This window comes from Manis pentadactyla, chromosome 11 (assembly GCF_030020395.1).
Source record: "Manis pentadactyla isolate mManPen7 chromosome 11, mManPen7.hap1, whole genome shotgun sequence".
NCBI classification, from domain to species: Eukaryota; Metazoa; Chordata; class Mammalia; order Pholidota; family Manidae; genus Manis; species Manis pentadactyla.
Genome location: NC_080029.1, coordinates 36,227,183 through 36,242,336, shown reverse-complemented (window position 1 = coordinate 36,242,336; position 15,154 = coordinate 36,227,183). Strand labels below are relative to the sequence as shown.

The window sequence follows — 15,154 nt, the reverse complement described above, 5'->3', positions numbered from 1 at the left end:
CCTGGCTCGGGCAGCTACTCCAAAATGGTGGAGTCGCGTTGGAGCAGGAGCTGCTGGGAGGCTATTTATCTCCGTAAGGGGCCTCCCTGCTCCCTGCAGCCCAGGGGTTAGGGTGCCCAGAGATCCCAGATTCCCTACCTCTGGATGAAGTGACCCGCCCTGCCCCTTTAAGACTTCCAAAAAGCACCCGCCAAAACAAAACAACGACCACCAAAAAAAAAAAAGAAAAAAAAATTTTTTAATTAAAAAAAAAAAGTTTTTAATTAAAAAAAAAAAAAAAAGGTGGTTGTTCGTTTTTCTTTATTCTCCGGTGCCAGCCTCAGTCCTCTGCTCACCGGTCTTTCTGCCCTGTTTCCCTAGTATTGGGGTCCCTATCCCTTTAAGACTTCCAAAAAGCGCTTGCCAAAACAAAACAGCAAAAAAGCAAAAAAAAAATGGTCGCGCGCTTTTCTTATGTCCTCTGGCGCCCAGCCTCCAGTGCCTGCTCACTGTTCTTGCTGCCCTGTTTTCCTAGTATCGAGGGCCCTGCACTCTGGCCCGGATGGCTGGGGCTGGGTGTTCGGCAGCCCTGGGCTCCGTCTCCCTCCCGCTCTGCCTGCTCTTCTCCCGCCGGGAGCTGGGAGGAGGGGCGCTCGGCTCCCGCGGGGCCGGGGCTTGTATCTTACCCCCTTCGCGAGGCGCTGGGTTCTCTCAGGTGCGGATGTGGTCTGGATATTGTCCTGTGTCCTCTGGTCTTTATTCTAGGAAGGGTTGTCTTTGTTATATTTTCATAGATATATGTGGTTTTGGGAGGAGATTTCCGCTGGTCTACTCACGCCGCCATCTTCCGCCCCTCTGCTTAGTATTATTTTTAAAGTTGTACTCTAAAAACCATACTATTTTCTCAAAGGTGATCTGCTAAAATACACCATTTCCTAAAGACAACCCATGGAATGGGAGTAAATTTTTGCAAATCACTTATCTGTTTTGTATCAAGAATACCAGGGACTTGTACCTAGCATACGTAAGGAAGTATTACAATTTAGTAATGAAAAGACAAATAACCCATTTTTTTTTAATGAGCAAAATACCTGAATAGATATTCTCTAAAGAAAATCTACAAAGGACCAATTAGCCCACAGAAATATGCTTGACACCATTAGCTCTCAGGTACATGCAGTCACAACTATAAGGAGATATTGCTTCACACCCACTAGGATGGATATAATCAGAAACACAGATAATAATGTGATGGTGAGAATGTGAAGAAATTAGAACTCTCATCCATTGCTGGGTGGGAATGTAAAATAGTGCACCTGCTTTGGAAAACAGTCAGACAATCCTTCAAAGAGTTAGACATACAGTAACCATATGATCCAGCAATTCTATATCTAGGTGTATACCTATGCCTAGGTAGAAATGAAAACATGTCCATCCAAACACTTGTACAATAATGGTTGTATCAGCTTTATTCATAATAGGCAACATAACTGGTGCAACATGTGGAAACAACCCAAATACCCATCAACTGATGAATGGATAAACAAATGTAATGTATCCATACAATGGAATATTACTTGGCAATAAAAAGAAATTGAATACTGGTACATGCTACAACATGCATGAAGCTTGAAAACATCATGTTAAATGAGAGAAGACAGTCACAAAGGACCATATTTTGTGTGATCATGTTTACATGAAATATCCAGAATAGGCAAATCTTTAAAGATAGGAAGTAAATCAATAGGGTGGGGTGGATGGAGGATTGGGGGCAACTGCAAAGGGGTGCAGGATTTCTTTTTGGGGTAGTGAAAATGTTCTCAATTTGGTTGTGGTGATGGGTACATAACTGTGGATATACTAAAAGCCATTGAATTACACACTTTACATGGGTGAATTGAATGGTGTGTGAATTATATCTCAATAAAGCTAATAGAAAAGCATGCCAGTTCTTTAGAGAAAATAAAGGAGATTGTTATTTTTCCATTATTATGAATAGCTGTTCTTTAACACTCAGGTATTTATTAGAATTCATTACTCAGATTTTCAGACGTGAGTCAGTTACTAATTTAATTAGAACATCACTTGTTCATTCTGAAGAAGAGTGATTAGGAAATCCAAAAAAATGATGCTTTATTGGGAATATTTTAATCATTTTCTACTTTGCAGTATGACATACATGTATTTCTGTCAGGTGTGTTCGTTTAGAAATAAACCTCTGTTTTCCTCACCTAGTTCTTGGCTGCTCACGTCTCCTGAGTGGGAACTAAAGGTGGGGATTCTCATTAAGGAGTTCTTGGCTTCACCTTTTCTTCCTAGGGGTCTAAGTGTCAGAATGCTAAGGAGGCAAGGCTCATCCATTAGCCTTTGGATATTATTAAGTCATATGGATTTGAATCGACCTGCATTTGGGTAAAGGAAGTGAATTTTCTTTCTACTTGGTTTTGTTTAATTCAAAATTCATCGATTCACTTAGCTATAACTGTATACTGTAGGCAAATCTTTAATGATCTTACTGACAGTTGCTTCTTATATATTTCCCATTACTTTCCAGCTTACCGCTAAGGTAGTCATGACTGAGAAATGCAGTCTGTGTTCCATTTAGGCTGGTGCTTTAAATGTCCTGTCTGAGTGTCTGGAAAGGAAAAAGAATTGTGTGAAATCTGGGATGACTTTCTTCCTCCCGAGTCAGAGTCTCACAATGACTTCAGTCCTTTTTTTTGAAGAACTGCAAATTCTGAGCCAGGTCATCCCTCAAACTCATGTTCAAAGGCAAATACCAAAGGATATCCTAAAGCCAAATGTAAATGAGTTTTAGATTGGCTGCCGTTTTAGTTGATTCACATCACTGCTCCCCTCATCATCAGAAGTAATTCCTCCACACTTGTCAAAGAGACTTTAGAAGCCCTAACTCAGTGAGTGTTTCCAAAATAAATAATTCATTTTGAAATTTCCTAGAGAGGAGATTATTATCTGTCTTGAAATGTCAACAAGGGCATGCCTCACTATGAAAAGCCAGTGAAGGTGAAACCCTGTATCCTGCTGACCAGCGACCCTGCGCTACTGTGACTTTTCCTTACAGAAGCTGTACTGTGTGACCACATTAGGTATGCACTTCAGAGGAAACAGCTGATCTGGTTTCTTTTATGGCCTGCCTTTTTGAGATCCTTCGTTTTATGGGACTGTAGAGTCATGTGTGTGGCATAGGACCAATGAACAGATGTGCTATTTCTTTGTTGTTTCGACAATTGATGTTCTTGTAAATCCCTTAGAGGATTTTAATACTGTTCAACCTGTATTTGAGCTGTTCAGTCTGATGAGACATATGACCCTCGGCAGGAATTAAGTGTGCATTTGAGAATGGCCAGTTAAATGAACACTTAAACAACTTCATAGAGTGGGCAAGAATAAATCTTCCAAGTAAAATGTATCTCTTTTCATCTGCTCCCTTAGTAACTGGTGCTAGAGTGCCAAACTCCAGAACTGCTGTTAGTTTGGATATTATCTATTAGTTTACTAGAGAGTTTAATTGTGATGCCAAGATGGTACCGGGCATTCTGTCAGTCTCTGTGTCCTACGCCTGTCATCCCGCTTCTTGGATTCAGTCTTATAGTACTGTAAAGTACAAACCGCACCAAGCAACTGTACCAACAGGCATTTGTGGCAAATAGGAAAAAAAAGTTGATAGAGGTCTCATCTGTATTTGTTTTCTCTCCCCCATCTCTTGCATTCTTTTCAGGCAAAAGTAGAAGAAAAGATCCAAGATGTCTTCAGTTCTTACAAGTTCAACCACCTTGTACCAAGGTAAGCTGTGTTTAGGAGTTTGAGGGAATCTGGAAGACACACCTCCTGTGGGAGTCTTTCTTTCCTCCTTGAGCCTATCCAATCTCAGGGGATAAGTCTGCTGCAAGACTGGTGTGTTTCTGGACCTTGATATGTATATCCATAGCTACCTGGATATGCTCATGACCCCAACTCCTTCCCCTATGAGAAAGCTGTTTGGAGGAGAAGCTGTCCTTGTCCTGAGCCTCAGGTGTGACATGGGGATAGCCCTCAAGGCCTGAGCTCTAAGGTCTGAAGATGGGGGAGGAAGTTCATGTTTCTCTTGCTTAGTTGTGACTGGCTACTCTGGTGTTCAGACTAGTAAATGTATCTATTTTTCTTCTTCATATTTACAAAGTTTTTCTTCTTCATATTATACTTTGTATCAGATGTACAGTCCAGGGGGTGGTAAAGGATGGATTTTTTGATATGTATTTTAATTGACTGGGACACCATGAGAAGTCTGAGTTTCTCCCAGCCTGACCCTTGTTGGTAATTGTGCGGCAAATCCTAAGGATGATACTTCAAGTGAGAAATGTTTTCTGTTTTCCTTGGTGCTTAGCAAGTTGAAGTCTCCTAAGCTCTCTGATGTCAGAAATTCCAAAAAGGGGATTGTAAGCAGAAACTTACTATTGAACTTGAGCTTTATTTTCTCCTTTTCATTTTGTAATGTATCATACTAGAATTGCATAAGGTTATTTCATCCCTTTATCAGCATTTCTCTCCTAGTCACAGGTTGTTTCTCTGAAACCTTCCTGTGCCATAGTTCCAGCCATCATCACAGATTATAGTACCACACTGTGTGCGGTCATCATTTCTTAAAAATAATATAGCACTTTTCCTTGACAAGCTGAACAAAGGGTAGTTAGGCTGCTGGCTGGTTCACTTGGGATGGGAAGCTGGAGGGTCTACAGTGCAACCTAACCATCTTTATTACATCTTCCGACTTCTGAGTCCTACCAGACTAACTGCTGCCAAGTCATTCTCTGGGTTTGTTACTTACTGGGACATCATATGGTTCTAGCCTGAGTTACCTTTGTGTCTTTTTGGCCACCATTGTATGTTGCCACTATTTCCTTGCCAAAGAAATTCTGTCTGAAATCTCTTGACTACCCAAGGCAGAAATCAATTGGAAAAGGTAAAGGGGAAAAAGGGAAAGACAGGTGGGAAAGTTGTCTTTATCATCCTTTCCTGGGGAAGGAAAGAAGGAAAATAACAATTAGCTAAAAGAGTCTTTCCCCAAACTGCTAAACTAAGTCTCCGCATTAACCCAAAGCTCAGACCTCAGTCAGTGAATCATTGCTCTTGTCATGAGCCACAGCAGGCGATTAGCAAAGGAAGCCATTTGTTTAGAGAGCCCAGGGAGAAGGACTCCGCGCAGTCCAGGCCAAGCAGCCCCAGAGCGGGCGGCGCTTGGGGAGGGGGCAGCAGGGTTGCTTTAGGAGGGGCTTTGTGCTCAGCCGGTGCATCCTCGGTGACTCACCTGACTGGGCCTGAGTCATTCTCTGTGGCCCTGTGGACACGTGTCCTCTGTGTTTCCGAAGGGACCTTTGATTGTTTGACGTTCCCTTTTCAGCCACCATCAGAACAGAGCTGTTGGACTTCTGTTCTTACTGAGATACGAGGGAGAGGGAGGTGATAGCCTGGGAGGAAGATGTGTTTTAAAAGTGGTGGTAGAGGACAATAAAGGAGTAAAATCCTCTGATTCACAGGTCTTAGGCCAGGTGTGGGTGGGAAAGAAGGTGTTCCTCCTGGGTTTGGATCCTTTGTGGAAATAGAATTTACCAGGGCTCTGGGTTAATTTGAGGAATCTGACATTTCCCTGTTTTATCTTGTTGGCTATGAAATGAGAATTTTAAAGGATGCTAATTAGCATTTTATTATGTCACATCGTGCTAATTAAAATTAGAGATATTACACATCTGGCTGAGTGGCTGAGTGTAAAATCAACGTATCAATGTAAGGCTAAAACCAAACATCACCATCATAGAACAGACTTCTAAGATAAAGAATAGACCTGAAAATTGATCAACATTTTAAATTATTACCACAATTTCAATAATTAACACTGTAGTAGTCAGATTTTAAAGGTCTGATATTATCATGCAGGGACTAACCTTCATTGCTAGCTAAAGTGAATATTAACAATAAATCTAGATGACATGGCTTGTTTGTTTTTCTGAGGTCATGATGCTGATCAGATGTGATAGAATGACACACACTCCCAGGTCCAGGGATGCCAGGAATGATGCTGATGATGGCATCTGCCTGCTCAGCCTTCTAGCACCATAGCCAAATAACAGATTTGGCTGAAATTCAAGGTTGAAGCTGAATGTTGGTGCATTCTACAATTATTCCCCACCCAGAAATGATTCTCTTCTTTCTAAGACTGTGAAACATGCATCCTATTCTGGAGTAGGGTGGTCTGTTCTGAGGAGCTTTTTGACCATGCGTTTAACCATTGGGTTTATCAGTACCCTGCTTTCCCATGAAAGTTAATTTTTCCTTCCCCGTGTTCCACATACTTTTGAAATTTTTCCTTTTCCATTTATTACATTAGCTTCAGAAAGAAATATGAAATGCATAAACTGAACACACACACACCACACAGAAACACGCACACTGTCTTTCTCACATATAATTTAAAAACTGTTTTCTCTTGGGAATCAGGGTGAGCGAGGCTAACCCCGGCCTTGCCCCCACTGGGCTCTCAGTCTCCGGGGTGAGGTGGCTGTTAAACAAGCAAATGGAAATACATCATTACCAACGGCATGAGCGGCAAGGAAGAGAAAGGGATGCTCTGAGACAGAATAACAGGGAGGATGTAATTTAGGTTGGGAAGTCAGGGCAAGTGTCTTAGTCTGTCCTGGCTGCTGTAACAAATGACCACAGACTAGTTGACCTAAACAACATTTATTTCTCACAGTTCTGGAGAAGTCCCCGATCAAGGCACTAGCAAATTCTGTGTCTGATGAGGGCCTACCTCCTGGTTCACAGAGGGCCATCTTCTGGCTGTGTCCTCGCAGGTGGAAGGGGTAAGGGAGCTCTCTGGAGCCTCTTTTATAAGGGTGCTAATACCTTCATGAGAGCTTCCCCCACAAGACCTAATCACCTTCCAAAGCACCCACCTCCTAATATCATCATATTGGGGATTAAGATTTAAACATGTGAAGTTTAGAGGGACACAAACATCCAGTCTACAGCAGAAGACCTCACAGAGAAAATGACTGTTAGGCTGAGACCTGGAAGGTGAGTGGGAGATGGCCAGTTTAGGAGGTGGTGGGAATGTCCGAGGTAGAGAGAACAGCATGGGCTGAAGTCCTGAGACTTGAAAGAATAGAGCACAAAGAAGGCAGTGTGACCGGGGCTCAGTGAGTGTCCGAGGTGAAGTTGGAGGGAAGTAGGTGGAGGCACGTCACGAAGAGCCTTGAGACCCAGTGGGGTTCAAGCCTTAGTGAGAAGCGCAGTCACATTTTATTTACAATTTACATTGCTGCTAAGCGCACATATATTTCTAAGTTCCTTCTCCCACAGTGAAAGCTGACTCCCAATGTCCTTAATATATTTACTTACTTGATCATTTCTTGTCTATGTCCACTCTGCAGTGCTCCTTTACACAGTCACACGGATGACCCCCTTATCCCCTTGAGCGCTAGCACCCTGCATTCCCCTCCCCAGCGCCCCACCCCTGTGCAGAGCCTGTGCTGGCTGCTCCACCTCATTGAATGGCTTTAGGGCTGAATTGCTCAGGAAGGAAAGGGAAAGCTCTAGCTTCTCTTCTGTAACTCCTTACACAGAAAAGAGTTTTGGACAGAGGTGAACTGAGAATAAAGGAATGGTGAAGGCATTAGTGTGCCGGGGCTGCCATCAGCAAATACCACTGGCTGGGTGGCTTAACCCACATAAATTTACCTTCTCACAGTTCCAAAGGCTGGAAATCCAAGATCAAGGGGCCTGCAGGGTTGGTTTCTCCTGAGGCCTGTCTCCTTGGCTTGTATGAAGGCCACCTTTTTACTGTGTCCTTGCATGGCCTTTTCTCTTACTCCTCCCTGGTGTCTCTTCCTCTTCTTATAAAGTCACCAGACCTCCTTTGACCTTAAATAGCTCTTTAAAGGCTCTGTCTCCAAATACAGTCACATTCAGAGCTAGGGCCTGAACAGAGGAATTTGGGGGGACACAGTTCAGTCCACAGCGGTACCATAACTGACTGAAATAAACTGGTTACATGTCCAGTTTATTCTATTTAAAAGAACCATAAATCTCAAAGAAGTTAAAATTCGGCCGGCATTGTGGTCTTTGAAACTGTAGTTAAACACTGAAAGAAACCTTTTCCAAGACTTTAGAAGAATGCATGCACGTGAACTTCAGTGCGTGCTTGCATGAGTGCACTCATGGGTGTGTATTTATGATTCAGTGGATGAATATGAAAGAAAAGAGCTCCCTTGTGGAAATGGTTGCTCAATGGAGTTTCTGTTCCCCTGTGTGTGGCTAAGGTTGGTCTTCAGATGACACCAACTAAAGGGACTCATTAGTTCCCTCCTGGCAGGACTTCAAGGGCCTGGCTGGCTGAGGCCAAGGTGGAAGGGAGCTGTTGGGAGCCCCCTTTCAGGCTGTCTCAGGCCCTGTCCTTTCACCAGCCGGAGCTGCAGAGAAGGTGATGGAGGCTTCCTTCAATTAATTTGTTCTGGGCGGGTGAGGCTTCAGGGAGTTTCTTGTCACTGCTGAGTCCTGAGGAGTAAGCCAGCATTTCTGCTGCCCTAGAGGCAGAGAAACATTTGCCTCTGAGGTCTTTCATTTTCTAGTGAATGAAAAGCCCCTTGTCAAGTAAGAGGCGTATTGAGGAGGCAAGGAAAAGGGTTCCCACTCCAGATTTCTTTCTTCTTTTTCCATTAAGAGGAAGGATTTGCTTGGTTGCTTAATTTGGCTCCCTAAAAATACCGCGTCCCATAGAGAAGGTTACCCTTGGCTGACAGGTCCCCTGCTGTGTGGTGTCTGAGCAGGAAAGGTCGCCGACCCTCCCCTAGAGTAGTCACCCTCTCCTTGTCCTCTTGGAATGAAGTTTAAGTTCTCCTTTGAGGTTTATCTTTCTTTTAAATTGAGGAGACATGTCCAGGGAGAACAGTGTCTTTTGGTCAGTCAGAAACTGACCTTACCATTCCTTTATTTTTTCCTCTGTTCATCTGACAAATGGATGTCGAGAGCCTGCCCTGTGCTGGGCACAGACGCTCAGACAGACATGAGCTCTCTCCTGTTGTAGGCAGGCCTACAGAACCCGGTCCTCCTTCCGAGTACAGCTTCCTTCTCATTCCCCAGCATTAGGGCCAGAATCTCAACATTTCACTCATGTAGTATCACAAGACGTTACTTCCAAGAGATTAGTGCTGTCTTGCTGGCACTTCTGACTGGGCGGCTATTGTTCTGTTTTGGGACAGAGTGCTTTCCCTTCTCTGCTTCGTGGCTTAGCATCTCAAGGTGTTGGGCATGTTTAAGTTCCTTTCTTTTTTTTGTCCTTTATAGATTTTTTAAAATTTTGATATCATTAATCTATAATTACATGAGGAACATTATGTTTACTAAACTCCACCCATCACCAAGTCCCCCCCACATACCCCATTACAGTCTCTGTCCATCAGCATAGTAAGATGCTATAGAGTCACTACTTGTCTTCTCTGTGTTGCACAGCCCTCCCTATGCCCCCCTCTCATTATACATGCTAATTGTAAGGCCCCCTTTCTTCCCCCCACCCTCATCCCTCCCTCTTACCACCCATCCTCCCCAGTCCCTTTCTCTTTGGTAACTGTTAGTCCATTCTTGGGTTCTGTGAGTCTGCTGCTGTTTTGCTCCTTCAGTTTTTTCTTTGTTCTTATACTCCACATATGAGTGAAATCATTTGGTACTTGTCTTTCTCCACCTGGCTTATTTCACTGAACATAATACCCTCTAGCTCCATCCATGTTGTTGCAAATGGTAGGATTTGTTTTCTTCTTATGGCTGAATAATATTCCATTGTGTATATGTACCACATCTTCTTTATTCATTCATCTACTGATGGACATTCAGGATGCTTCCATATCTTGGCTATTGTAAATAGTGCAGTGATAAACATAGGGGTGCATCTGTCTTTTTCAAACTGGGCTGCTGCATTCTTAGGGTAAATTCCTAGAAGTGGAATTCCTGGGTCAAATGGTATTTCTATTTAGAGCATTTTAAGGAACCTCCATACTGCTTTCCACAATGGTTGAACTAATTTACATTCCCACCAGCAGTGTAGGAGGGTTCCCCTTTCTCCACAACCTCACCAACATTTGTTGTTGTTTGTCTTTTGGATGGTGGCAATCCTAACTGGTGTGAGGTGATATCTCATTGTGGTTTTAATTTGCATTTCTCTGATGACAAGCGATGTGGAGCATCTTTTCATGTGTCTGCTGGCCATCTGAATTTCTTCTTTGGAGAAGTGTCTGTTCAGCTCCTCTGACCATTTTTTTATTGTATTATTTGCTTTTTGTTTGTTGAGGTGCGTGAGCTCTTTATATATTTTGGATGTCAACCCTTTATTGGATCTGGATATTCTCCCATACTGTAGGATGCCTTTTTGTTCTATTGGTGGTGTCCTTTGCTGTACAGAAGCTTTTCAACTTGATATTGTCCCACTTGTTCATTTTTGCTTTTGTTTTCCTTGTCCGGGGAGATATGTTCATGAAGAAGTTGTTCATGTTTATGTCCAAGAGATTTTTGCCTATGTTTTTTTCTAAGAGTTGTATGGTTTCATGACTTACGTTCAGGTCTTTGATCCATTTCGAATTTACTTTTGTATATGGGGTGAGACAATGATCCAGTTTCATTCTCTTACATGTAGTTGTCCAGTTTTGCCAACATCAGCTGTTGCAGAGGCTGTCATTTCCCCATTGTATGTCCATGGCTCCTTTATCATATATTAATTGACCATATATGTTTGGGTTAATGTCTGGACTCTCTATCCTGTTCCACTGGTCTGTGGGTCTGTTCTTGTGCCAGTACCAAATTGTCTTGATTACTGTGGCTTTGTAGTAGAGTTTGAAGTTGGGTAGCGAGATCCCCCCTGCTTTATTCTTCCTTCTCAGGATTGCTTTGGCTATTCAAGGTCTTTTGTGGTTCCATATGAATTTTAAAACTATTTGTTCCAGTTCATTGAAGAATGCTGTTGGTATTTTGATAGGGATTGCATTGAATCTGTAGATTGCTTTAGGCAGGATGGCCATTTTGACAATATTAATTCTTTGTAGCCAAGAGCATGGGATGAGTTTTCATTTGTTAGTGTCCTCTTTAATTTCTCTTAAGACCATCTTGTAGTTTTCAGGGTATAGGTCTTTTACTTCCTTGGTTAGGTTTATTCCTAGGTATTTTATTCTTTTTGATGCAATTGTGAATGGAATTTTTTTCCTGATTTCTCTTTCTGCTAGTTCACTGTTAGTGTATAGGAAAGCAACAGATTTCTGTGGATTAATTTTGCATCCTGCAACTTTGCTGAATTCTGATATTTGTTCTAATAGTTTTGGAGTGGATTCTTTAGGGTTTTTTATGTACAATATCATGTCATTTGCAAATAGTGACAGTTTGACTTCTTCTTTACCAATCTGGATGCCTTGTATTTCTTTGTTTTGTCTAATTGCTATGACTAGAACCTCCAGTACTATGTTAAATAACAGTGGGGAGAGTGGGCATCCATGACTTGTTCCCAATCTTAGAGGAAAGCTTTCAGCTTCTTGCTCTTAAGTATGATGTTTGCTGTGGGTTTGTCATATATGGCCTTTACTATGTTGAGGTACTTGCCCTCTATACCCATTTTGTTGAGAGTTTTTATCATGAATGGACGTTGAATTTTGTCAAATGCTTTTTCAGCCTCTATGGAGATGATCATGTGGTTTTTGTCCTTCTTTTTGTTGATGTGGTGGATGATGTTGATGGATTTTCGAATGTTGTACCATCCTTGCATCCCTGAGATGAATCCCACTTGATCATGGTGTATGATCTTCTTGATGTATTTTTCAATTTGGTTTGCTAATATTTTGTTGAGTATTTTTGTATCTATGTTCATCAGGGATATTGGTCTGTAATTTTCCTTTCTTGGTGGTGTTTTTTCCTGGTTTTGGTATTAGAGTGATGCTGGTTTCATAGAATGAGTTTGGAAGTATTCCCTCCTGTTCTATTTTTTGGAAAACTTTAAGAAGAATGGGTATTATGTCTTCTCTATAGATCTGATAAAATTCACCGTGAATCCATCTGGCCCTGGGGGTTTTGTTCTTGGGTAGTTTTTTGATTACCGCTTCAATTTTGTTGCTGGTAATTGGTCTGTTTAGATTTTCTGTTTCTTCCTGGGTCAGTCTTGTAAGGTTGTATTTTTCTAGGAAGTTGTCCATTTCCTCTAGGTTTTCCAGTTTGTTAACATATAGATTCTCATAGTATTCTCTAATAATTCTTTGTATTTCTGTGGGGTCCGACATGATTTTTCCTTTCTCGTTTATGATTCTGTTGATGTGTGTAGATTCTCTTTTTCTCTTAATAAGTCTGGCTAGAGGCTTATCTATTTTGTTTATTTTCTCAAAGTACCAGCTGTTGGTGTCACTGATTTTTTCATTTGTTTTATTCTTCTCAATTTTATTTATTTCTTCTCTGATTTTTATTATGTCCCTCCTTCTGCTGACTTTGAGCCTCATTTGTTCTTCTTTTACCAATCTCAATAATTGTGACTTTTGGGATTGTTCTTCTTTCTTTAAATATGCCTGGATTGCTATATACTTCCCGCTTCAAACTGCCTTTACTGCATCCCACAGAAGTTGGGGCTTTGTGCTGTTTTGTCATTTGTCTCCATATATTGCTTGATCTCTATTTTAATTTGGTCATTGATCCACTGATTATTTAGGAGCATGTTGTTAAGCTTCCATGTGTTTGTGAGCCTTTTTGGTTTTTTTGTACAATTTATTTCTAGTTTTATACCTTTGTGGTCTGAGAAGTTGGTTGGTAGCATTTCAATCTTTTTGAATTTATTGAGGCTCTTTTTGTGGCCTAGTATGTGGTCTATTCTGGAGAATGTTCCATGTGCACTTAAGAAGAATGTGTATCCTGCTGCTTTTGGGTGTAGAGTTCTGTAGATGTCTATTAGGTCCATCTGTTCTAGTGTGTTGTTCAGGTCCTCTGTGTCCTTACTTATTTTCTGTTTGGTGGATCTGTCCTTTGAAGTGAGTGGTGTGTTGAAGTCTCCTAGAACGAATGCATTGCATTCTATTTCCTCCTTTAGTTCTGTTAGTATTTGTTTCACATATGTTGGTGCTCCTGTATTGGGTGCATATATATTTATAATGGTTATATCCTCTTGTTGGACTGACCCCTTTATCATTATGTAGTGTCCTTCTTTATCTTTTGTTACTTTCTTTGGTTTGAAGTCTACTTTGTCTGATACAAGTACTCGAACATCTGCTTTTTTCTCCCTATTGTTTGCATGAAATTTTTTTCCATCCCTTGACTTTTAGTCTGTGTGTGCCTTTGGGTTTGAGGTGAGTGTCTTGTAAGCAGCATATAGGTGGGTCTTGCTTTTTTATCCATTCTGTTACTCTGTGTCTTTTGATTGGTGCATTCAGTCCATTTATATTTAGGGTGATTATTGAAAGATATGTACTTATTGCCATTACAGGCTTTAGATTCATTGTTACCAAAGGTTCAAGGGTAGCTTCTTTACTATCTAATCATCTAACTTGACTCACTTATTAAGCTATTGTAAACACAGTCTGATGATTCTTTATTTCTCTCCCTTCTTATTCCTCCTCCTCCATTCTTTGTATGTTAGGTATTTTAATCTGTACTCTTTTGTGTTTCCTTTGACTGCTTTTGTGCATAGTTGATTTTATTTTTTGCCTTTAGTTAGTATTTGGTTGGTCTAATTTCCGTGGTGTGATTTTATTTTCTCTGGTGACATCTATTTAGCCTTAGGAGTGCTTCCATCTAGAGCAGTCCCTTTAAAATATCCTGTAGAGGTGGTTTGTGGGAGGCAAATTCCCTCAACTTTTGCTTGTCTGGGACTTGTTTAATCCCTCCTTCATATTTAAATGATAATCATGCTGGATACAGTATTTTTGGTTCAAGGCCCTTCTGTTTCATTGCATTAAATATATCATGCCATTCTCTTCTGGCCTGTAAGGTTTCTGTTGAGAAGTCTGATGATAGCCTGATGGGTTTTCCTTTGTAGGTGACCTTTTTTTTTCTCTCTGACTGCCTTTAATACTCTGTCTTTGCCATTTTAATTATTATATGTCTTGGTGTTGTCCTCCTTGGGTCCCTTGTGTTGGGAGATCTGTGGGCTTTCATGGTCTGAGAGACTATTTCCTTCCCCAGTGTGTGGAAGTTTTCAGCAATTATTTCTTCAAAGACACCTTCTGTCCCTTTCTCTCTCTCTTCTTCTGGTACCCCCATAATGCAAATATTGTTCTGTTTTGATTGGTCACACAGTTCTCTTAATATTGTTTCATTCCTGGAGATCCTTTTATCTCTCTCTGTCAGTTTCTCTGTATTCCTGTTCTCTGATTTCTATTCCATTAACGGCCTCTTGCACCTCATCCAGTCTGCTCTTCAGTCCTTCAGAGATTGTTTTATTTCTGTATTCTCCTTCCCAAGTTGATCCTTTAGCTCTTGCATATTTCTCTGCAGGTCCATCAGCATGGTTATGACCTTTATTTTGAATTCTTTTTCAGGAAGATTGGTTAAATCTATCTCTCCAGGCTCTCTCTCAGGGGTTGTCTGGGTGATTCTGGACTGGACCAAATTCTTCTGCCTTTTCATGTTGATGGAGGTAGTCATAGGCAGGTAGCACGTGTGTTAGCTGGGAGAACAAAGTCCCTTCCTGCTTGCTGGTCACCTTGCCCTTCTCTGCTGCCTGTGCCAGTTACCCACACACTGGGAGCTGGCTCCTGGTTAATTTCCTGAGCTGTGGTGGGCAGGGCAGCCCAGAGCCCTGAGGGAGAGGCAGGTGTGCCAGGTGTGCTCTGCTGCTTAAACGGTGCCCCTTTGCGCCCTGCCCTGGCTTCCTCTGCCTGTGCTGGGCAGCTGCTCGCCGGCAGTGGCTTTTGGATCTGGCCCGGGTGGCTACACGCTGGGAAGAGGCTCTGGGCAGTTGCTGTAGGCACGGCCGCTCCCAGGCTGCTCTGCTGGGGCTGCGCAGGAGGGGGAATGAACGGCAGGCTGTTTATCGCTGTGAGGGGCTTCAGAGCTGCGCTGCCTCCCAGGGGGCTGGGGTGCCTGGAGTTCCTCAGTATTCCCAGCCTGCTGGGCCGAGTGTGCCAGGACGATTCCATCTAGCTGTGAAGCCCCTGTCCCTTTAAGACTT

At 42.1% G+C, this 15,154-nt stretch overlaps 1 protein-coding gene across 1 annotated transcript in view; it reads left to right on the top strand.

Annotated features, from left to right (window-relative positions):
* The window catches only part of FNTB (farnesyltransferase, CAAX box, beta), an 84,196-nt gene that overhangs the window by 19,346 nt on the left and 49,696 nt on the right, over window positions 1–15,154 (top strand). The window contains exon 2 of the mRNA XM_036906043.2: window positions 3,719–3,783. Within this exon, the coding sequence (XP_036761938.1) occupies window positions 3,719–3,783 (65 nt within the window). The remainder of the gene's footprint in view (window positions 1–3,718; window positions 3,784–15,154) is intronic.